The sequence below is a fragment of the Cnephaeus nilssonii genome (assembly GCF_951640355.1).
Source record: "Cnephaeus nilssonii genome assembly, chromosome: 8".
NCBI classification, from domain to species: Eukaryota; Metazoa; Chordata; class Mammalia; order Chiroptera; family Vespertilionidae; genus Cnephaeus; species Cnephaeus nilssonii.
In genome coordinates, this window is record NC_137079.1 from 22,861,774 (window position 1) to 22,886,463 (window position 24,690).

General features: G+C 44.4%; 1 protein-coding gene across 5 annotated transcripts; it reads left to right on the top strand.

Moving 5' to 3' along the window:
• The first annotated feature begins 5,537 nt into the window (after positions 1 to 5,537).
• Positions 5,538 to 23,690, top strand: ERLIN2 (ER lipid raft associated 2). Of its 5 annotated transcripts, XM_079778664.1 has the most exons (14): positions 5,539 to 5,625; positions 5,769 to 5,941; positions 6,849 to 6,970; positions 8,266 to 8,347; positions 9,589 to 9,635; positions 10,751 to 10,812; positions 11,890 to 12,015; positions 16,845 to 16,918; positions 17,079 to 17,137; positions 17,720 to 17,811; positions 18,953 to 19,042; positions 21,158 to 21,237; positions 21,891 to 21,999; positions 22,810 to 23,690. In XM_079778664.1, exons 3-14 carry the CDS (start codon positions 6,864 to 6,866, stop codon positions 22,941 to 22,943), a joined length of 1,062 nt encoding a protein of 353 aa, XP_079634790.1. In that variant the 5' UTR covers positions 5,539 to 5,625; positions 5,769 to 5,941; positions 6,849 to 6,863; the 3' UTR covers positions 22,944 to 23,690. The 5 variants fall into 5 exon arrangements, with proteins under 5 accessions (XP_079634791.1, XP_079634794.1, XP_079634790.1 ...); XM_079778665.1 differs by lacking the exon at positions 5,769 to 5,941 and having other exon boundaries at positions 5,538 to 5,625; XM_079778667.1 differs by having other exon boundaries at positions 21,891 to 23,690.
• Positions 23,691 to 24,690: the final 1,000 nt, after the last annotated feature.

Below are 24,690 nucleotides of genomic sequence, written 5' to 3' on the forward strand. Positions count from 1 at the left end.
CCCTCAACAACAACAACAACAAAATTACCCAGCCTAAAATATTAATAGTGGAAAGGGTGAGAAACCCTGCTATAGAATCCCAACAGGTACACGTGGCCTCTCCCACTCTTCTCCTGTGCTTTCATCACTTAGGGTTTTGGCTTATAGCTAGTAGGTCTTTAATAAATGTTTATAGAACTAAATTTCTGTCCTAATACATTGACATTTTCCCAATTCACAAATATAGGGGGCAAATATTGGATTGGCAACCAGATGATCTGTTCATGACCTTGAGAAGTGACTTCACCCTCTAACCTGCATGTACTCATTTGTGAAATGAGATTATAGTGAAACTATCCTTATGGATTGTTATGAGGATGAAATGAGTTCATATCATTGAAAGCACTTTTTATATCCTAGAGTCATACAATGTCTATTATTTTATTTAATATGCACTTACTGAGTGCCAATTTTGTGCTAGGCATGATGTTAGACCCTCTGGGGTTGGGGTGGGAGACACCAAGATGAGTGAAGCAAAGCTCTGGCCTCCAGGAGCTTCCATTCTTGAGAGAAATACTGACATATAACGAGAGCATTTCAGTAGATTTGAGAGAGTGCCATGCACGAGGAATGCACAAAATGCTGTGAAAATGCAGAGAAGCAGCATTTAGAAGGGTCTTAAAAGAGTTGGCCTAGTAAAGCATGAAAAACAACAGAAGAACATCATAAAACCTGGATCATATAAAGACCTTACATGACAAGCTAAGAGGTTTGAAGTTTTTTCTGCAGGGAGCCTGTGACTGGGTTTTTAAGCAGAAACAGTACACAAAGACCACATGGGGCACCATGTGGAAGATGCACTGACTAAGAGTAAGCTACAAGTTGGAGTAAGATCACTAACCTTAGATTCTTACAATGATCCAAGTCAGAAGTGATAAGGCCCTGAAGTGGCACCATGTGCAGAGAGGAGAGTACAGGGTCAAGGAATAACTTAGAACCACATAACTAAATGATGGAGCAGAGTAAGGTAGAGGCTGATGTCTGACTTGGATGGTTGAGTGCATGGTGACTCCTTTATTGGGAGGAAAACATTTGAGAGAAACTATGAGTTCGGTTTGAGACATGATTGGTATATCCCCTTCCAATATCCAAAGAGTTGGTATTCTAGTCTATAACTCTGTGGCTATTGATATGCACTTGGTCGAATCATCAGCAACCACATAATTAGAATATTGAGAGCACAAGAAAGTTTCCAGAAAGAGAAGGCAGAGAAAGAAGAGCAGTGGGTCAAGGACAGAGTTCTGAGGAACATGTGAGGATGAGCTCATGATGGAAACTACAAAGCGAACACTTGGACAAGTAGGAGGGAAACCAGGAGGGACAGGGTGGGGAGGTTTAAACATTAAGGGGTAGGCCAATAGCACCGAGGGCATCGGAGAAAGGAACTGAGGACTGAAAACAAGGGAATGGGACATAAAGAAGAAAAGACTTTTAAAGAACTTTGCTTGAAAAGGAAGAACACAAATCAGGTGAGAACTAGAGACTTACACAGGACCAACGGAGGGGCTTGAGGGGTGGGAGGGACTTGCACAAGACTATAGGCTGCAGCTGAAGAACTGGTAGAGTAAGGAGATAATTGAAGGCTCTAGGTCCCTGAGGAGAGAGGAGATGGGAAAAGACTGGCCTAGAATGGAACCTGGTTTCCCTTATACTCTGAGATTCACATACTAAGTACATAAGCTATTCTTTGTCTATGACAAAATGAGTCTATCAATGATACAGAGAAATGTATAGATAAATATATGCAGACAGAATGCTATATAATCTTTTTTTTTTCAATTCCTAACATTATTATATATTCAGAGATGTCAGAAGAATGATCATCCCAGGCAAAACCAGCCAGGCCACACCTCAAGCTGTCAGGCCTGTTGGCACAGTTTCCCAGGGTAGCAGGCTGCTTTCTCACCATTGCCCATATGCACTGTGGCTTTGACCAAACCCCCTCTGTGAAGACTTCCTCCCCTTGCCCTCTGTTCCTCCAGGAGTGAAATAAATGGGTTGGATTAAAATCCAGGCAGCAATGTATATGTCCATCAACAGATGAATGAGTAAACAAATTGTTGTACAGTTGTGCAATTGAATATTACCCACTAATAAAAAATAAAGGACTATTGATATGCTCATCAACATGTGAATCTCCAAATAATTACTCTGGGTAAAAATGGAAAAAAGACAGACAGCCCCCCCCCCAAAAAAAATAATATAAACTATATGATTCCACTTATATAAAATTCTACAAAATGCAAACTAATTTTTGGTGACAAGCAGATCCACTGTTGCTTGAAAGTGGGGGAACAGGTCATGGAGAGGAGTGGAAAGGAGAGATTACAAAGGGACATGAGGAAATTTGGGGGCATGAAGCATGTGTTCATTGTCTTGATTGTGGTCATGGCTTCACAGGTATGTCAAAAGCTATCAAGTTGTACACTTTATATTATATGTCAATTATACCTCAATTAAGCTGTAAAAACATATAATCACAAAGTGATCTTTAGGTGACTTCCAACTGACTTCAACTCCATTTTCCTTTTCATGATTTCCTCTTTGATCTCTTTATAGAACTTGCTCTAGGAAACATCACTAGCCCCAAGCAAATGTCCTTTTGTTGTTAGAAGGCACCAATCCTGGTTTTTCCAACTGAAAACAAGAGGGGAAAGTTCTAAGTAAAACCCTCTTAATAATGAAGGATATAGTTCACTCCTCTTCCCCAAGCTCACCAAAATCTTGCTGGGGTCAAATCCTGAAAGACAACTTTTATTCTCCGTTTAGGGCATAAAGTCAAGAAGAAAAAGCAAATCTTGTGATATAAATAAACTGGAACCAAACATTTTAAGAGTTGCCTGGTTCCTTTGGGGCTAACCCACGTTATTAATAAAAAGAGCTCTAATTATGAAAGCAGGGGTTTCTTCTCTCTTTAGAGTGGCAACTTTCACCAATTAGCTTGTTAGAGGACTAAGCAAGCTGCAATCCAGAGACAGGCAGATGTGGATGGCTGTGGTGGGAGTATTTTTTTTTTTTTAATCCTGCTTCAACCTACAAATGCAAAACAGACTGGCCCAATTTAAAGTTTCACAATTTCTGACCACTGGTCTACATTCCTAAAAGGTTACAGGTAAAATAAATGTTGTGTGTTTGTGTGTGTGTGTGTGTGTGTGTGTGTGTGTGTGTGTGTGTTTTAGGTTGAATCATTATTTTCTAATTCATTTACTATAATGAAGAAATAGACTTGGGCCATATGAATTCTGCCTTTGCAATTTACAAGCTTGGTGATCTTGGGCAATCCTTAACTTTTCTAAGCTTCAACTTCCTCCTCTAAAATGGAGTTGAACTCAAAGGGCTGAGCTGAAGATTATATAAAACAAGGCATAGGGCCTGGTACATAGCACTTAATAATGCTTTATGAAATCTGTATTGTTGAGGTATAATTTCACTTGTTTATTACTCAATACCACATAACTTTGAGTTTACCTTTCTCTCACCTTCTGTTACATTAATAATCTGAATCCACAAACAGGTAAGAACACATTAAGGGAATTTGCTATTTGAAACAATAGCTAATACAATGAACCCTTAAAGTGTGCCAAACCTTGTACATGCTTTTCTTAATCAGTCATTTAACCCTAAGAACAAATTCATACTATTATTATTACCCCCATTTTACATATGAAGAAACTGAGGCACATTGAGTGATTTACCAAGATCACATGACTAATAAAAAGCTGGGGGAGGGGGTGGATTTAAATCCTGGCAGACTAACTGTGGAATATCTGTGCTTAGCCAGTATACTGCAAGTTTTTTTAATGGATTTTTAAACACTTTTGTTAACTAAATCATGACAGACTTACCTGCCTGATTACTTTGCACAGAGTCATAACCATCACAGGTCTCTTAAGAAAGGGATTTTCAGAAATTATCTACTAAAATCCACCCCCTGCCTCTAGGCAAGGCCACAACTAAACAACTCAAGCCTGGTAAAAAAAAGAAAGAAAAGAAAAGAAAAGAAAAGAAAAGAAAAGAAAAGAAAAGAAAAGAAAAGCCGGCCTGAGAACAAATTTCTACTTCTGCTCATAGTCCATTACCAAGTTTAATAGTCAGGAAATTCTTAAGTTACAACTTAACTTAAACCCTTTATGCTTCAGGTTGAGTCCCATTCTTTGGGCCTGATAAACCCCAATATTTCCATTTCTCTTATTCATTCACTCAACTTTAAAATAAACATCTATTAAGCATGCATCTGCATTACATCACTGAACAAGTTCTGAAGGATCAATCAGGAGATTGGCCAACTGGGGCCTAGGGGGGGAATTGTAGGGACAAGGTGGGGAGAGGATAGGCCCTCATTTATAGAGGAGGTGGGCACAGAGCTCCCAGGCCGCACCATGCAGCCTACTAGTGTGGACTTAACCACATAATCCTGAAACTTCCCAACACAAACTCACCCAGAACAAACCCAGGGTGATCCCAAGGAGCCATGCCGGGAAAACCAACATTTTCCTTTTTCCTAAATCTAGCACCACCAGCTTGCCATCTGCCCTATATACAAGCTTTTCACTTACTGAAGGCTGTAATTAAGTGGACTCTTCCTCTTCCGCAAGCAAAATAACTTCAATGGCTGAATTAGAAATGTCCCAATATGATGCTGCTGAACTGTGAAAGCTGTGGACCACCTGAGGCCCTTAGAGTGAGAGACACAAAGCCTGGATCCTGGCGCTCGTTCCACTGTTCAGTCTGTGTTTACTAAGCACCCGAGTACCCCGCACGCTGAGGGAAGAGCAACCTGTGCCCTCAGAGGACTTACAGTCTAGCCAGGGAGATGAGGGGGTGCACAGCCCCTTGACCTGCGGCAGGAGTTACCGAGGCCGTTAATTAAGCTCCTGATGTTCAGGAAGGTCCAAGGAGGCTTTCATCCACTGTTACCCTCGCACCTCACTCAATTTAGAATTTTGTCCACTAAAATTGGAATAATAATTCCTCCTTAATCTACTTTATGATGCCGTAGGGACCTCAAAGGCCAAAGCTCCTACAAAAAGCATAAAGGACAATTGAAAGTAGGGACTGTTCATTAGCGACGTAACGGTGCTAATCTGCACATTTAAAAGATGTTTCATTGAGCGGTGCTGCAGAAAAGCGGGGAGCAGAGGGCTAAAAACTGTTGCAAATCGCTGGTACCTGCTCCAGAAAAAGAAAAAGAAAAAGAAAAGAAGTCTTGACCTAATGCGGAGGAGAATCCAGAGCAATCTCCAGAGCCAAAACCTCGGGAAAGGACACGCTCAGCACCACTCGCGTCCTCCCAGGGGTCACTCGCCAGGCGACCCGCACCACCCCCACCCCTGAAACCCTAGACCCAGATTCCAGACCGCCCGGACCTTGTCGCGGGCGCCCCCTGACGGCCGTCCGGGGACACTGATCGTTCGGAGCGCGGGGCGGAGCTCACGGAAGGAGATGGGGAGGTGTGGTCTTCTCGCGTGAACTAAAGGCGTCATCGCCGCGACCGGCCCGGAAGGAAGTGGCGGGCTGAGGGGTGTGGCGGTTTCTGCGGTTGTGAAGGGGGTTCGGACGGGTACGGAGCGCCTGGAGGGACACCCGGTACGCGGCCCCCGCCCCTTAGTGCGTGCACCGGGCCTAGCTGCGGCACCCCGGCCCACCCCTGCAGCCTCTTGTCCCCCCGGAGCGAGACAGCAACCCTCTCTCTGCCGAATCTCTCTCTCTTTCTCTCTCTCTCTCTCTAGCTCCCGAGCGGGACCAGGCAGAGGCGCTTGGAGCCCCGGCCCCTACCCAGAGCACTGGGGATGCGCGACCTTCTCTCTAGGAAGGGGCGCGAGGTGGGGCGGGGGTGACATCCGAAGGGAAGGGCATTTGCAGAAAGGACGTTGCTGCAAATCCGTAGCTGGAGGCCGCCAAGGTAAAACGAGCGCCTCGCCGATGCCCGCGCCCCACTTCCCTTAGACCCACGAGGCAGAATCCACGCCCTGCGCGCGTTGGCTCAGGCACGCCTGACTGTGAACTTTGGTCCCAGTTGCCCTAGTTGTTCCAGATCATTCCGTGTTCAGGAAATGAGTCTCTGGATGCCAAGTCTTTCGCATCCTGGTGCCCGAACACAGTGGGACCCAGGAGTCCAGAGTCTTTCCAGCCTGGGGGACCCCTTTCTCTGGCCCTGGGCTTAGGGACCTGTCAAGTGCAAAGTACCGGTCAGGTGTATGGGAGGGAGTGTGGCTTCGGTCTTGGTCAGAGCCCTCTGCCATTTAGGACCAAAGGAGTAACCGGGAAGGTGGACGAAGGCCAGAGAACCCCACCTGGGACCTCGGTTTGCATGCTGTCTCTGTCGCTCCGGCATCTGAAAGGAGTAAATAATGGTTTCCTTTGAAGTGGCAGGCAATTAGGGCCGGGAGGCTCTGACCAGAATTACATGCCACAACTGCCTGTCATTTGACTTCCTCTTTAATTTGCGCCAACTTACTGCAGCTGCCTCTTTCCCTTGTACCAGCATGAGTGGCTCCTGTGACAGCGCATTGCTGTTCACAGGAAGGGAAGGCGGTGTTCTGAACGCTGCCCAGCTGGCACTGGTTCTCCCTTGGGCCACGGCTGTGTGGAATCACTGCCTCTGCAACGAGGTGGGGACTGGAACTCCACCGTTAGGGAATGGCAGCGTTGGCTGAGAGCGAGGATGGAGAGCGCTGTAGATCTGGCCTCGTGTTCATGCAGCAGGCTAGATGTGAGCCAGGGAGCTCAGCTTGGTGCGGTCCTCTCGCTGTCATAGCTCCTCCCCTGCAGGGCAGACCAGACACGTTTTCCTGTATCTTTTTCCCTAGGATAAAGGTTCACGGATGGCTCAGTTGGGAGCAGTTGTGGCTGTGGCTACCAGTTTCTTTTGTGCAGCTCTCTTCTCAGCCGTGCACAAGATAGAAGAGGGACATATTGGGGTATATTACAGGTAAGGCAGAGGCAGGGAGGAGCTTGCAACTTTCTGTGAAATGACTCTCCTAGTCACTGTCTCGCAGATTCTGCTGAATATCTATGTTTATGTTTTGTTGAATATGGAAGTCTTTTGGTTGAGCTTTTGTGTTAGTGACCATGGGGATGGGGAATACGTGTGTGTGCGCGTGTGCACACACACACACACACACATAAATGTAAATATAAAGCTTAGTAGTCTAAGTTGATAGATGGCAATTGATAACTGTATATAGAGATTTAGACAAAACCTAAAGGCAGCCAGAGCTCCTTGCAGAGTATCTCTGAAACATTGTTCTCTCCTGCATCCCTGTCAGCATCTTGGTGCCACAAGGTTACCTCTGCTGAGTACCAGTTCTTGATGGCAACTTGAGAAGCTAGTCTGCTCTGCGAATTTGAACCTATTCTTTAAAATTAGCATTTCAGGAAAAATGAAAGCACCTGCGGGTTGATTTCTATCAATCAGGGCAAACCCTAAAATAGTGGTTCTTATAAGTTCATTATGTCACTATTTATTTTATTGCTCCTTTTTTTTTTAAAAGTTGCTTTAACTTTATAATGTAAAGCAAAGAAGCACTTATGTGTGGGATTACTTTCCTTTTAGTAACCTCCATAACCAAGTTTTTTTGCTTGAAGTCTTTATGGCCCCTTCTTATTATGTGCCCTGTGATGCTTATTTCCAGATTGCCACTAGCAAGTTCTAAAAGTCTGGTTGGGTTTCCCACTCCCCTTTAATTATTTCTCCCTACCATCTACTTATATGTCCCCCCAAATGGCTTTTAATTTTATTGCCATTTACAAACAACTTAATTAGAAAGGTAACTCTACTGCCAAAAATATATATTAAAATGATTTGTAAAATAAAATTATTCTTTTGGTGTTGATGTCACTGGAATCCAACACTAGTGCAGTTCACTGATTACTGTATTATTGGATTTAAGTGCCCAAATGGATTGCCACAAGTTCAACAGACACAACAAAGTAAAATAGACTTCCTCTCAAGTATAGCCAGGAATTCTGCTGCCTTTATTCCACTTAGCCTGAGTGCCTATTTTTCTTGCTGTGAAAGCATGAATAATGGTTTTATGTTTTAGCATTAGGCTTCCTAGAATATTAGGGTCTAGCTGGGAGGAAGGAAGGGATCTGTGGATGTGGCTCTGGCACTTTTCACTCTATATTAAACATTTATGGGGCTGAAGGGAAAGTTGGCCCAAAGAATATCAATGTAATAGGTACCTCCTGCTAAACTGAACCTGCCTCTCTCTTCTCCTGCAGAGGCGGTGCCCTGCTGACTTCCACCAGCGGCCCTGGTTTCCATCTCATGCTCCCTTTCATCACATCATATAAGTCTGTGCAGGTATATTTGGCTTGTATGGGATGGCTGGACAACTGCAGATTTGGGGTGTTGGCTAATGCATGATTTGGAATTATTTAGCCATTGGGTGAGTGTGATGCCTTTTCAAGGAATCGTTTAAGAATAAGTTTCACGCCCTAACCGGTTTGGCTCAGTGGATAGAGCATCGGCCTGTGGACTCAAGGGTCCCAGGTTCGATTCCGGTCAAGGGCATGTGCCTTGGTTGCGGGTACATCCCCAGTGGGGGGTGTGCAGGAGGCAGTTGATCGATGTTTCTCTCTCATCGATGTTTCTAACTATCTCTCTCCCTTCCTCTCTGTAAAAATCAATAAAATATATTTTAAAAAAAAAAAGAATAAGTTTCACAAATAAGAAGAATGAGGCTCCATTAACTCTGAAGCTTTTCTGATTGTTGAAGTAGTTGAATGGAATCCTTGCCTTGGCCCATCAGTCCCAGCTAGGAAGTGTTTCTTCACTTCAAGACAAAGCCATAGAAGAACCTGTTTTGAATGTATAGAAGGAAAAGTAGAGTGTGTATGTCTGTGTTTTAAATCACAGGCTACCAAGATAGATGGAAATAAAATATGGTAATTTTGCTGGTTCTTATTTGAACTTCAGAGATGTGAACATAATTTTGGGGAAAGACGAGGGGAGTTGAACTTGGTGAAGGGATATGACATCTAAAATAGGAGTAGGATTACTTACGACATACCTAAAGCCTCGCTACGTTAGACTAGCCATCTTTGAAGTATGTCCAATATCCTGGGATACTTCATCAGCATTATCCTTGTAAGTTTCTTCTGCCATGTACTCTGCTTTATGGTTTTCAAAGTTCATTTATGCACATTATCTCATTTGGGTCTCACAGTGATCCTGAGAATGGGCTGAGCAGGTGCTATAGGCTGAGGCAGGTTAAGTAAAGAATCTGTTTCAAGACCCGTAAATGGAAGAGGTGGAAGTAAACACAGATCTTGGGATTCCTGGTCCAGGGTCTTTTTCACTAAACTAGTATTACCCAGCTCATTCCTGTAGTGGTTCACTTATGGTGAAAGCTGGCAAAGTATCTTTCTTTGGCTAGTCTCACACCTTGTAAGTCAGGAGGATTCGGAGGGGTATTCATGGTTAACAGAGACAAAGCTCAACCCAAATAGGTACTAAAAAACAAGGACATTTGGGATTCCAAAAATAAGTTACTTGTTTGTCACTGCCCATCTTACAGCATTTTGTGTCTCCTCTATTTCCAGACCACACTGCAGACAGATGAGGTGAAGAATGTACCTTGTGGGACTAGGTAAGGTGCCTGGAATACAGCTATTACGCCCAAATAAGAGAAAGGGCTGGCGGGCTGGCTGCAGTAAGAGACAGTGGAAAGGGAGGCACCCTTGGTTTTATCACGTTCCCTGCCCCCTAGCTCCCTCTGTTCTGATTCCACTAGGTGGCAGAGTGCAGTAGAGAAAAATCACAGAAGTTAGACAGGTTTGGAAGGGCTTCAAATGCTGTTAGAAGTTTGAACTTTAGAAGTCAGGATCCTCTAAAGGTTTTTAGCAGATAAGTGAGTTGATAGAGGAAAATAACTTTAGCATAACTAACTATAGAGAATGTCTTAATGGTTGGGGAGGCCTTAAGGACAGGAAATCCAAAGACGACATCACTGTAGTGATCTGGCTGAAAAGTAAAGGTCTAAACTGGCATAGAGTAGCACAGTAAACAACTCCACAGGAAACATTTGGAGAGGTCCAGAATTGGAACAACCCACAGGATAACAGGTCTAATCTTGGCACAAAGTCGTATTTGGACGGGCATTGGGTTGAAAAAGAGGCTTAAAAGACAAGCATATACAAAGGTGACCCTTAATTAGAACCTGGTCCAAAACTAATAGCTATAAAAACTTGATGAAACCATTATTAGTCAACTAGGGCTGCCATCACAATACCACACACTGGATGGCTTAAACAACAGAAATTTATTTTCTCAAGTTATAGAAGCTCAAAGTCCAAGATCGAGGTGCCAGCAGGATTGGTTTCTGGTGAAGCCTCTCTTCCTGGCTTGCAGTTGGCTGCCTTACTTTGTCCTCACACAGCCTTTTCTCTGCACCTGGGAGAAGAGGAGGAGAAAGAGATGTCTTTTTTTTTACAAGTCCAATCAGTTATAAGTCCCACCCTTATGACCTCATTTAACCTTAACTAAGGGCCCCATCTTCCAGTATAGTCGCATTGGCGGTTAGAGATTCAACATACGGATTTAGGAGGGCACATAATTTAGTCCATAATGGGAATCATTGAGGAAATTTGAATGACTGGGTATTAGATAATGTTAAGGAATTATTGTTGATTTTTAGGTTTGGGAATGGTTTTGTGACTATATTTCAGAGCTTACCAGTGACTTCTTTGTCCATTCTTCCTCTAGTGGTGGTGTGATGATCTACTTTGACAGAATTGAAGTGGTGAACTTTCTGGTCCCAAGTGCAGGTACAGTTTTCCAGTTGACCCCCACCACCAGCTTACTTTCCCCAAGATGCCATCCTAGTATCTGTTGCAGCACCTCAGGAAGGGAAAACTTCAATGTCTGAGAAAGGTTTTTTGTGGGTTTTTCTTCCTTTTTATTGAATTTACTAGAGGCCCAGTGCACGAATTCGTGCACAGGTGGGGTCCGGCCAGTCTGGCCCCGACCGGAGCGGATTGGGGCCAGGCCTGTAGGGAGGTGGAGATGGCGGGAGGTTGGCCTGCTGGCCCACCCCAATCAGGGCCAGGCTGGCCAGGGGGGAGGGGCCATGGCTGGTTGGCTGGCCAGCCCCGTCCCTGATTGGTCGGGGGAACCAGTCTGGGCAGGGCCAGCCAGCGGGGAGGGGCCATGGGCAGTTGGCTGGCCGGCCAGACCCCTGATCAGAATGGGGGGGGCGGCTGATTAGGGGCGGAGCTGGCTTGGGGGAGAGGCCACGGGCCTATAGAGGTGGTGGGGGCCCATCTTGGTGGGGCCAGCCAGGGGTAGAGGTGGTTGGCCAGCCCTGCCCCTAATTGGGGTGGGGGTTGGGGCTATAGGAGGTTGGAGGGCCAGCCCTGCTCCCTATTGGGGTAAGGGGGGAGATCGGTTGTGGGGCCAGCCAGGGGAGGGGCTGCAGAGGTTGGCTGGCTGGCCCCACCCACAATCGGGCCTATTAGCTGGCGGCAGTGGGCATCATAGCGACCGGTCGTTCTGGTCGTTACAGTGTTCTGGTTGCTGGCTTTTTATATATATAGATTGGGGTGACACTAGTTAACAAAATTATACTGGTTTCAGTTGCACAATTCTACAACATACCATCTGTACACTGTATTGTGTGTTCATCACCATTTACTCTCCTCCACCTCTCTTCACCCCCACCCCTCCTGTCAATCACCACACTGTTTACATCCTTTAGTATTTTTATTGCATAATTCCTCCACCCCCCTCCCAGTGCCAGTCACCCTTCCCAACAGCTGTCAGCCTGCCCTCTATATATGAGTCTGTCTCTATTTTGCCAGTTTTGAGACCTGCCTTTTATTCTAGAATCTCTCCTTCCCTTCCAGTATATGATATAGTGAAGAACTATACTGCCGACTACGACAAGGCCCTCATCTTCAACAAGATCCACCATGAACTGAACCAGTTCTGCAGTGTGCATACACTTCAGGAGGTCTACATTGAGCTCTTTGGTAAGAAGTCTCTTCTGATCAGAGCCTGCATTAACAGCCCTGCTTCCCCCCGCTGCCTACTTCTGAGCTACCCACAGGGTAGGATGGGTACTGCTGGACAGCAGGTGTTAAAGGATCCAGTGCTCAGGAACTGGTCACAAAGGGCATTCCCAGAAAATGCTGGTGACAATGGAAGATCATGAGAGTGGTTGAGCTTTGGGCACAGAAGTAACAGTGGACTACAGGACTCACTCCTGGCCTGAATTAGAGGACTGAAATGGAAATGTGTTTCCACGGTCCCTAAAATATTCTGTAATGAAGACAGGCTCAGTTCTAGAAGAACCTTAGAGATTATCCAATGCAACATCCTTATTTTAAGATAAGGGTACCAAACCACAAAAATAGTCGTAGCGCTAATTGTTAGCAGCTGGAGCTAGAACCTCCCTCTTCTGGCCGTCACTTTGTGTGCTTTCCATCACGTCACTGAATGAAAGGCACCCAGGGAAGGGTGAGGAAAACGGGATGGTTCACCTTTAATTCTAGAAGTGGGACAAGGACCATAGCTACTTACAGTTTCTAGAACCTTTGTGGGGGTTTTATTTGTTTTATTTATTTTACTTACAGAAATGAATAGGAAAAAGCTTAGAACAAAAAGGGTCTACATCCTTAAATAGACATTTCTTGTCCTTTTTTTCTGGTTAAAGTAAAAATAACCTGACTTCAGCAACAAAGGAAGGAAACATTTCAGTAATTGTTATAGCTCTTAGGTGGAAAAATGTTCTATTTAAACTTGCTGCTAGAAGTTGTCTAGTAGCCAGTGCTAAAAGTAAATGGCTTTTCAACCCATAGTACAACTATTCTTGACACTAGGACTGGACAGTTATTTTTCCCAGGAATTTTCATAAAAAGGACCCTGAGTGAGAACATTTTTAGAGTACACGGAAGGAGGAATCATTGATGTTGCCAATGGCCTTAATTAAGCAAACAGCCTTTTGCACTGTGTTTCAGATTTGGGAAATTATCAGAATCACTTTTAATTTTCTGCAGTAGAAAATGAATCTAAATTCACAATATAGGGCTTAGAATCTTTTATTGGGGTTGGATTCAGCACACTTTTAGGAAAAATTTAGTAAATTTGCTATATTTTTAACCTCCAACCAATAGAATTTTATAAAATATCATTAGTTTTCTTTCTAGCCCTTGTTTTACAAACATGTGCCATTAAATCAACATTTGAAACTAAAAAAGACAAAGGATCTCTAATTTCCATGAAGAGGAAACTAAAATATGAAATTGTTTTGCATTAGAAAACTTACTATCTTAGTAAAGTATAGCTTCTGTACAAAGGAACTGAGAAAATGCAATTTGCTTTGAGATATTTTTTCTTTTTTAAAGTTCAATCTTGCCTCAAAGCACTGTTTTGCTGAAACTCTATTTGCATCTGTAAAGGAGACACTAGTCTCTAATTCTATTCCTTAACCATCAAAAGTTTTTTTTCCTCTAGTTCCCTCCTCTCAAGACTCCTAGCCCTGACTTTCAATACGACTACATAGTTCTCATCACTGCTTACTCTGACACATCCTCTTTGCCCATTTTATAAAAATACTAGTGGGCCAGTGCACAGATTCGTGCACATTGAAAGGAAATTAATTAGAAGAAATATTTTAGTAATCGCTATTCGCCCTTTCTCTATAATAGAAGTGTCAACCAAATTCGTGATTAACAATGACAGATGGAAACACACATGTGTGATTGGCACCAGCGAGAGCTTTATATATATAGACTAGAGGCCTGATGCACAAAATTCGAGCAAGAATAGGCCTGCCTTCCCCCGGCTGCCGGCACCAGCTTCTATCTGACACCCGGGACCTGGGCTTCACTCCGGCCCCGGCTTCACCCAGAAGGACGTCCACAATGACATCCAGTCTAATTAGCATATTACTTTTTTATTATTATAGATAAACTTGCTTAATTAGACCTGCTTTCTGATTTGCTAAACTTTTTCCAGCCCAGTGAAGCACCCCAACTTCTCTTTCAGGTCATTGTCAGCAACATAGCAGTAAATATCAACACGAAGCAGATTATTATTATAGATCATGCAGGGAGAACAAAGGGTCAAATATTTAACTGCAGCAGTGTTTGACTATATTCTGCACAGTGAGAAAACCTGAAGTCATTTTTAAGGTCCACCATTTCTTACTTCTTTTCAGTCGGGTCAAGTTTCTAAACTTTCTAAATCTCCATTTTCCGGCTAATGAAAAGAAAATAGGATTCTACCGAGTGTCCTATCTACCTACTCCAGGACTTATGTGAGGATCAAATGAGATGAGGCACGTGAAAACTGCTTCACAGACATTTTATATATATAATCTAGTACTTGTTCAAAAGTTTACCTGGAGAACCTGTGTATACTTAATAATATAACTTAACTAGCATTTATCAGCATAACTGTAACATAAACAACTTATTGCTAGTATTACTTTGGTAATAAACCACATTTCAAAATATTTCTTCCAGATTTTCCTGAAAGTTACCAGCCCAGGGCCACAGGTTTCTACCTTGACTCAGATATAATTTGGTCTGATAAATGACTGGGTTGTGGATACTGTCCCAATAGAACTTTTTTTGTTTTGAGGCAAACCATTCAGAGACCCAATTTTCCACTTCTTGGTACGTTTTGAAGTGCTATTCAGAGAGTGCATGTGCTATCGATCAGAACAAGTGGTAATCTGAAGGAGCAAAGTCTGGTGAATACAGCGGGTGGGTTAATACTTCCCAGGCAAGATCTTTTAACATGTCTTTAACTGGTTTTGAAGTGTGTGATGGTGTGTTATCATGAAGCAAAATTACTTTGCCGTGTCTTCTGGCACATTCTGGTCATTTCACAAAGCGTGGTTCAAATTGATTATTTGTTGTCAGTAGTGATCGTATCAACCTGATTTTAGAAGCTCATAATACGCCACACCTTCCTGATCCCACCAAACACAGAGCATTGTCTTCTTTCCGAAGCGATTTGGCCTTGAAGTTGATGTTGATGGTTGACCTGGATCAACCCATGATGTTGATGGTTGACCTGGATCAACCTGTGCGTTTGGGATTCTCAAAATAAATCCACTTTTCATAGCCAGTCACAATTCAATGCAAAAAAGACTTTCTTTCGTGCAGTTGAAGCAACATTTTACTGATGAGTTTTCAGTTTTCCATTTGTCTTTCGTTCAGTTGATGTGGCACCCATTTTCCTTCCTTTAAAATCTTTCCCATTGCTTGTTTGCTGAGCAATGTTTAATCTTTCTGCAATTGGTTTTTGAGTTTGACACGCATCTTCATCCAATAAAGCTTGTAATTGTTGTTCTTCAAACTTTTTCGGTTGACCTGGATGGTCTTTGTCTTTCACATCGAAATCATCACTTTTAAAGTGTTTAAACCAGTGTTTACAAGTATCTTGAGATGAAGCATGTTCACCATAAGCTTCCCGAAGTATATGATGACTTTTTCTTCAAAATAAAGTAATGAATTAAAACTTTCCGCAAATGCTCTTTTTTTTTGGCATGAAATTCGACATTTTTAAACATAAAAGTATCTACGATGTTAGCACCTTCAGCAAATTTGACATGAAGTTTTGAAGCTTGTTGTCAGTACAACAAAACAGCATACATATCGAATCGCATATATATCAACATATGTGTAATTCCATATATTGAAAAAAATCCGCATTATTTTTTTTTAATATATTTTATTGATTTTTTTACAGAGAGGAAGGGAGAGGGATAGAGAGTTAGAAACATCGATGAGAGAGAAACATCGATCAGCTGCCTCCTGCACACTCCCCACTGGGGATGTGCCCGCAACCAAGTTACATGCCCTTGACCGGAATCAAACCTGGGACCTTTCAGTCCGCAGGCCGACGCTCTATCCACTGAGCCAAACCGGTTTCGGCAAAATCCGCATTATTAATGGGTACACCTAGTAAGTGACCAAGAATGGCCACTTAAAACAGATGGCAGCTGACAATAAGGGAGGTGATTGAGTTTAGATATCCCAGCCTGGTTTCATGGAGTCTTTTTCTTGGTGCCCTTCTAGGATTTTATTGAGGCTCTCAGGCCAGAGAAGGCAGCCTGGTGCTGCTGTCCTGGGATTATAGCTAGAAGGGGAATCAGTTATAGCTCTTCCTACACTTGTCTGTGAAACGACCCACATGTGAATTCCAGGCAAGGGAATCAGGACCAAAGCAAACAACACATCAAAAGACTTGGACTCGTTTCCAGAACTGTAAATTTTTATTTTCCCCTTGTGTCATTTGATGGAGTTCCTAATGGAAATAGTCTTCCTTGGGGCTTCCTTGACGTCAGAATCTGTTTTTCTTTTAGAAACAGCTAAAATTACTAGATTTAATGTGCTCGGCTCTTTTCAAAATATTTAACAGAGCCATTCCATATTCTTCATGAAAACTGGGTGCCTGCCTTCTGTTTTGCTCTTGTTGTATTGGGAAAGACTGTTGCCTGACTCAAGAAATGTGCTAGAATTATTGTTTGTTGTTTTCCTTTTGAAAGCTCAGTTCCCTTTTGGGCAAGTTTGATATTTTCAATAACCTAGGGATTCTCTCCTGAGGCCACAGGAAAAGGATATTCTCACATCTAGCTATGTAGAGGGACTGCGGGGGCATGTTGCTCCGAAAGTCTTGCTGGAGAACTTTAGGTTTCTGGGCTATGATAAGCACTTTACCTTGGGAAGACCTTTTGCTTGTGAGATGCATTATTGAGCTGGTGTTTTAGCTTTACCTCTACCCCATATTTCCCTCCACCCTAGCTAGATAGTGTGACAACTCCTTTTCCTGTCTTTCTTGATTCCAGATCAAATTGATGAAAATCTCAAACTGGCTTTGCAACAGGACCTGACCTCCATGGCCCCTGGGCTTGTCATCCAAGTAAGCATTGCCACCGTGGGAGCGTCCCGTGATGAAGGTGCATCCCCTCTTTCAAGGGATGTCCTTTCTATGCAGGAAGATCAAGGACCAAGGGGAGCTGCTTACCTTGGTCACCCTCACCTTCACCTTCCCATCAGGTGCTCTTTTTATCCTTCCCCAGGCTGTGCGGGTGACAAAGCCCAATATACCTGAGGCGATCCGCAGAAACTACGAGTTGATGTGAGTATCCTCTGCCTAAGCTGTAACCACCACTCTCTCCCACCTCCCACCTCATCCCATCCCAGAGTTAACTGAAGCTGTGCCATGCTTTTATTCTCCTCCTTGAGTATTTGTCACAGCCCATTGCACTGTAGGATGGAGCAGGTGTGTCAGGACAGTCACCTGGGCTCTGTAACTGTGATTGAGAGCCACGGAGAAGCCCTTTTGAGCAGTGATGCTTTTAAAGGGACCAGGGGGGCCTTTTTTGTGCTTCATGGCTCATGCCAAAGAAGATAGGAGGGAAAGACGATTAAGTGGGCAGGCAGGTGTATTTTACTAATGGCCACTTAAAGCAGATGGCAGCTGACAGTAAGTAAATTATGCTCTGTTTCCCACAAATGAATTATTTTGGAGGAGGAGCAGAGACATACTACTGTCGGCAACAAATTTGTTTTTACCTGGGACATTGAACAGCCTACCAGGGGAGAGTAAGAAATCAGAGTTCCTCTCCTCAGAAGAGTTTGGCTTCTCCAGGAGACAGTGAGGTTCCTCAGAAGCTTTTCCATAGTGGCCTCACAACTGTATACTTTTATTCCCCTCCAGGGAAAGTGAGAAGACAAAGCTTCTCATTGCAGCCCAGAAACAGAAGGTGGTGGAAAAAGAAGCTGAGACAGAGCGGAAGAAGGCCCTCATTGGTCTGGATGTGGTTCTATGACCCCCTTTCAGGGCAGAAGGGCTGGGGATGGGGGGGAGAGTCGAGGAAGCCTTAGGCACAGTTAGACCACGTGGTTCTCCAAACCCTTGCCACACGTAGGAGTGGCTTTCATACTCCCAGAAGCAATGCTGAAATTGTCAGATCATGGCCTGGGAGATAAGTTCTGAGTTTCCAAATCTCTCTTTTTTTTTTTCTCACCTGATATGCTTTTTATTGGTTTTAAAGAGGGAGGGAGGAAGGGAGGAGAGAGAGAGAAAGAGAGAGAGAGAGAGAGAGAGAGAGAGAGAGAGAGAGAGAGAGAGAGAGAGGCAGGCATTGATGTGAGAGAGAAAACTTTGATCGGTTGCTTCCAGTATGTACCTGACCAGGGTTCAAGCTCACAACCCTGACCAGGAATTGAACCTGCCATCATTTCATGTGCAGGACGATGCTCCAACCAACTGAACCACACGGCCAGGGCCTACATATCTTAAATGAAAGGAGCCCTACTGTTCATTCATAATGATCATGGCTAACACTGAGCACTTACTATGAGTCATGTACTTTTCTAAGCACTTTTCTCCTCACAACTAGCAGGTGAGGGAGGCACTGTCATTGACCTCTCTTTACTGAGCTAAAGCACAGAGAGGTTAAATAACATGCCCAAGTTCATATGGCAGGTTAAGTGGTGGAACTGGGGCTCAGATACCAGGACCCTGCTCCAAACCTGGGTTCTTCACCACTATACTGGACTATCAACAACGAACCTGACTACTTCCTAACGTGAGGTGGCAGGAAGAAACTTTTCAGAGAGTACCTTATTCCTTAAAACATTCCTTTGGGAGAAATAACCCTGTGACTTAAGAGAGAGGTTAGGACTTGTTCCTTGCTTTCATCAGGGTAATGACTCTCCTCACTTGGGCCCACGTCTCCCCAGTTACTGCCTTGAGCTGAGGTGGTTTGTGTTTACTGGTACACTCCATCTGCCCATGTGTCCCAGTCACGGCTGCCCTCTGGGACCAGTGACTCCATCTGTGCTTTCCCACACTCCTGCACCAAGGCCTCTGATCAGGTGAAAGGTGGAATTGAGTCAAACTCTTGAAATACCAGCTCTAAGCCTTTTCTCAACTTCATTAACATAGAGGCAGAAAAGGTGGCTCAGGTTGCAGAAATCACCTATGGACAGAAGGTGATGGAGAAGGAAACTGAGAAGAAGATTTCAGAAATTGAAGGTAAGTGAAATTAATGCTTGAATTTTCCTTAAAGCCACTTTGTGGCAGGGGGGAGGGGAGATCATTTCCTTTGCTCTTTAAGCCCCGTTCTAAGATCTCTTGATTTATTTGGAACATCACTTTTTCTCTGCTTTCACTTTGGGGAAGATTTGGCATTAATTTTCCACTTCAGAGAGCATTCATTCATTCGACAAATGCTAGTTGTATGCCATTAGGCACTCATGTTAGGCATGAGAAAAAGGGAACTCACACAGTCCCTGCTGCCGTGGAGCTCAGTCTGGCAGTGGAAGTAAACTAAGACGCTGGCCAAAACGCAGCTCTCTCCCTCTTGCCTTACCCACCCCTCCTGAGAAGTCCTCGAACTCCATAGCTCTGGCCTCAGCCTGCTCTCAGGTTCTCTGTAGATGTTAAGCCGAGTGTGAAGACGACACCTTTTCAGCACCAACAACATGAGCTGGATGGAAGTGTTCCTTTGCTGACTTTTCTGTATATCACTCACCTTCAGTTCCCTGCCCCTCAGCCCTCACCTCATTCCCATTACCCACCTTTTTCCTTCACATGCTATATTCTAGGGCAGAAAGGGGACCTGAAGGCCCAACTTCAGGCTACTACAAAGTGCTGTGTCCAGTTATACTCATTATGGGGCCTGCCAGCTTTGCAGGAGCCTATTGGGGAGCTAGTTAGGATTTTGCAAATCAGCAGCTCCTCATTAGTGAGCCCTTAGCAAAGCAACACATTTTTATTTCTTATAAATACACTAGAGGCCCAGTGCATGATTGAATCATGCACGTGTAGGGTCCCCTACATGCTTTTGCTTTTGATCACGGGGGAGCTGGGTGCCTGTCTGCTGGTGCACCAGGTGCTGGAGGCTTCTGAAAGGCCTGGTGCCTGAGCGGAAAGGCATCCAGCTCCCACGCTTTTGCTTTTGACCGCGGGGAGCTGGGTGCCTGTCCGCTGGTGCACTAGGCCTTTCAGAACCCTCCGGCGCGGCGGAGGCTTCTGAAAGGCCTGGTGCCTGAGTGGACAGGCACCCAGCTCTCCCGCTTTTGATGGTCCGCGCAGCAGGAAGTGAGCTCGCTGCCCCAGAGGCCCCTTCTGTGCTGCAGCACAGCCATGGCGCAGACGCTGAGCTCGCACCGCCGCTGGCGATGCAGCTCAGCTCAGCGTCCCGCCAGCCCAATCAGCTACCCCGGCCACCCCGAATCCCGCCCCCCCGCGCCTCCTGGCCAATCGTGGGCATAGCAAAGGTATGGTCAATTTGCATATTTGTCTATTATTAGGTAGGATGTATCAGGTGCTAAGGCCAGTTAAGTCAGCCGCACGCAACCCAAACTGCAGTCAGACTATAGGCTCCTTCCACCCAGAGTCAGGCTGAGGGTGTGCAGTAAGGACCCACCCACAGACTGACCTTTTCTCCTAGGCTTTTTGCTACAGATATTACTCACAGGAGACTTGCCTCATTCCCTAGGCAAGGAAGTAAACATCAAAAATTTTGCATCAACTTGAAAGCTGGTCTTGGCAGATTGAGAAAGTATATTGTTTGTGTAGTCGAAGTTTAAGTAGGTCTTAAACCAAACAGGTGTTAGTCTGGACCATGGTTTATAATTCTCTTAGAGTTGTGCCAGCTTAACCACTGTTAATTAGAACCTTTTTGAAATGGTTAATGGAAAGAAAAGGGAAATGAAGTTGGAGAGGGACCAAACTATTTTATGGGAGTCAGTGTTAGGGTGGATCCGCCTCGGGCTGTATTCAGAGCCTTCTTTGGGCTTTTGCTGTGTAGCATAAGAGGGATGAGGCGGAAAGCTCTGAACCAGGAGGCTGAGGCAGGGTCCCTCCCCAGACCTGGAACTACAAACGGAGTAAGAGTGCAGAAACAGGAAGAGTCTCTGGGCAGCAGAGCTTTTCTCAATAATGCTGTCAGATAAGATGTTGGGCACAGCAACAGACTCCTCATGACCTACCACAGGGAGATGCAGGCAGAGCACCCTACCCCTGTTTCACAGATGGGAAAGAGCACTCACCCCAGGGTCACAAAGGCACCCAGGGAAAGTTACAGGGACCAGACCCAGGTTTCTGGTGGCCTCTGCACTTCAGTTCACTGCGTTTTCCCCTCAGACGCTGCGTTTCTGGCGCGGGAGAAGGCGAAGGCTGATGCTGAGTGCTATACTGCTATGAAAATGGCCGAAGCGAATAAGGTAAACAATCGGTGCCGCCTGGCAAAGAGAACTCGTATTTGGGTTTAGGCTGATTTTGTTTGAGAGGTTCCTGTGTGGGAAGACCTCCAAAGCCCCTCGTGGCCGGAAGTGATGATTCCTGTGCTGTGTGGGACAGGTTCTTCCCTTTTCCTTAGCAGTGTCTTGATGGAAGTGTAATTTTTGTGTTAAAAATGTTTGTGTGTAGCCCTAACCAATTTGGCTCAGTGGATAGAGCGTCGGCCTGTGGACTGAGGGGTCCCGGGTTCGATTCCGGTCAAGGGCATGTACGTTGGTTGCGGGCACATCCCCAGTGGGGGGCGTGCAGGAGGCAGCTGATCGATGTTTCTAACTCTCTGTCCCTCTCCCTTCCTCTCTGTAAAAAAATCAATAAAAATATATTTTTTTAAAAAATGTTTGTGTTAAAAAAACATGGGAACTTCTAAAACTCTTGCAGCTCTAGCCTTGAAGAGCTGAGATAACTCCCTCCTAGAGAAGTGGTTACCCTGTTACTAATGTAACAATGTGGCCAGGAAAAGGAGAGAGGGCATGTGTCTTTGACCGAGACCCTCTCCTTATGACAAGTGAAAAAGTGTCACTCATAGTTTTCTCTAATCTGGCTCCACCTGAGTCTTCTTTACTTCTTACTTTTGCAGCTGAAGCTGACCCCTGAATATCTGCAGCTGATGAAGTACAAGGCCATTGCTTCCAACAGCAAGATTTACTTTGGCAAAGACATCCCTAACATGTTCGTGGACTCTGCAGGTAGTCTGGGCAAGCAGTTTGAGAGCCTCGCTGACAAGCTGAGTTTTGGCTTAGAAGATGAACCCTTGGAGGCAGACCCGGAGGAGAATTGAAAAAAAAATTTTATATAACCTCAGATGACACTTAAAGAGATCTTTATTTTTTAATGATGAACCAGGATGCCCCTTCCTCTCACACTACCTTCTTTGACTGTCTTCCAAGTACTGTGATGAGAAACAAAGAAATGGACTTAAATCTATCCCCATGGGAAGGAAGGGCAGGGATTGATGATTTTGGGATTTTATTCAGCTAAATAGGTTATATGACTTCTGTTAAGATTTGTAATCCACAGGTTTGAACTTTGACCTCCAGGCACTAATTATAGTCCTTTGAAGCTGGCTTAATTAAGGAGTGAGAGAAATAGAAGGTGTTGCCTGTAGGTGATTTGATTTCCCTTATTTGGGAATACACAGTCCAGATTCCTCCCCCCTGCCTCCAAGGTGGGAGATGCCTCTAGGTGAGGCTCACACTGAGCAAATATGTGCTTGTAAGTTTGCCAGGAGAGCCTTGGGGAAGCATCTGCAAGTGTTTGGCTTTCCTGGTGTTTTTGTCAGTGCATATGTGAGTTATTTCAGAGGTATGCTTCTTGAGCCCCCATAAGGAAGAACCGGTGCTAGATTTTGCTAGCTTTTCTCTACACACTACCCTCCTTGCCCTCAGGCTTAAAGTGGTGGTTTTGGACTACATTGCCAGTCAGGGTTTGGTCATCACCACACAATTCTTTTTAAAACTTTTAACCTATTCTGTGATTTGTGTTTTTTCCCCTCTCAGTCTGTTCATTGGTTCCAGTCAACATCAAGAAGACAGGAACAAACAACTCAAGTATCTTAATAGCTGCTAAAGTGGGATCATTATGTCTGTTAGCCACTATCATACTTGTTTGGCAAACTTTGTATGTTCCTTGAAATCAAATATCTCTTTTTTTTTTTTTTTTTTAATCCTCATCCCAGGATATGTGTTGTTGTTTTTTATTGATTTGAGAGAGAAAGAAGCATGGATTGGTTGCCTCCTATATGCGTTCTGACTGGGGATCGAACCTGCAGCCTTTTGATGCATGGGACAGTGCTCAACCAACTGACCACCCGGCCAGGGCGAGATCAGGTGTCTTTTTATTGTTGTAGAGAGTCAAAATTGAAGAGCTCCTTTGAAAGAGAAAGGAGGGTCATCCAAAAGGGTTCCTAATTTTGATGTATATGGCTTGTGCTGGGAGTTTATCTGGTGTAGTGATAGCATGTGTTTTTAAATCCAGGGCTCTAGGCAGCCACACAGGAATCAGACTAAATGTTCAATTTCTATGGACAGCTGTGTGGGTGCAAGTCAGAGTTCATGCCCAAGTACCTGGGTTGCAAGGGCTGCATCCAAATCTGTTCAAATGTTTTCTTTTTCATTACTAATTAGGAAAAGTTTGAGTCACTCTGGAAGATTTGGAATGGGGAAGAGCAAACATGAAAGGAAGGTTTTCCTACATCTTGGAATTGGAGTTGGGCATGGGGGGGGGCGGTCCAGCCTATAGAGCCCAAAAGTTGTGTACCAAATTATTGAGTGCAGCTATCTGGAGTTAACTTGCAAGCATGTTGCTATTCTCCATGACCAGCTTGGGTTTAGGATTTGGCCTTGTTATTAGCTACCCGCCCCCCCACCCCCCCCCCCCACCCCCAAAAAATACTCCCACTATACTCAGTTTCCCCTCAGTGAAACTATGAATGCTACTTTCTGGCTCAAATCCCCACCCACCCCACCCCCCACTTCTTTTTTGGTCCCATGCCCAGACTTCTAGTTTATCAAATGGCCACAGAACTCATGCCAGTTTGCTCCTAAGTAGCAAGTTTGGGGAACAGCCTGCCTAGGAAGAAACAAAGGGTCAGATGTTGCCCTCTTTTCTACTTTTGGGGACTAGAATTCTCAAACCACTGGTCCTGATCACACTTTGTGCAGGCAGCCAAATGTTCCTGAGAGGGATGGATCTGAATGTGCTCAGAAGTCTTCGCAGAAGGCCGGCAGTCTCCCAAGACCAACATAGGGTATCCATTGTTAAGATATACACCCCCTACTCCCATTTCAATGCCATTAATCATTTGTTAGGAGCAGCATATTACGTCCAGAATCCCTGATTTACATATTTGTCTGCTCCCTCTCCTCTGAGACTTGCTACCTAGGTCACAGAAAACCCTACTTCACTACAACTGGATGAGGAGCGAAAGTATCTCAGCCTCTTGGAATAGCGCGTTTGCTCAGGTTCTTTATGTTGTAAGCCTCTAATACTAACATCCTGTGATAGCTTGTCCCTTGCACTACATACTCGTTGACCACAAAAGAGCATCAATAAAGTCCTGCAGCCCCGCCCCCTCAATGTTAATGTCACATCCCCTTTAAAATATAAGTATAAATGGTGTAGTACCCACTAGTTTAAATCCAGTGGTTGTCTGTACCTGCCTGAATAGTACGATCATGGAGTCAGCTCTTTCCTTAGCATGGGACAACAATGTCTGTCAGTGTGACTTTCTTTAACATTTACTAGAAAATCTGATCTTAACATTTGAATTCTAAATACATAAAATGTGATCGCCTGCAATTTTGTAGGCAGTGAAGTCGTGGCTGCTATTTATAAATGGAACTTCTATCAAAATAAGTAACTGTTTATAAAATTCAGTT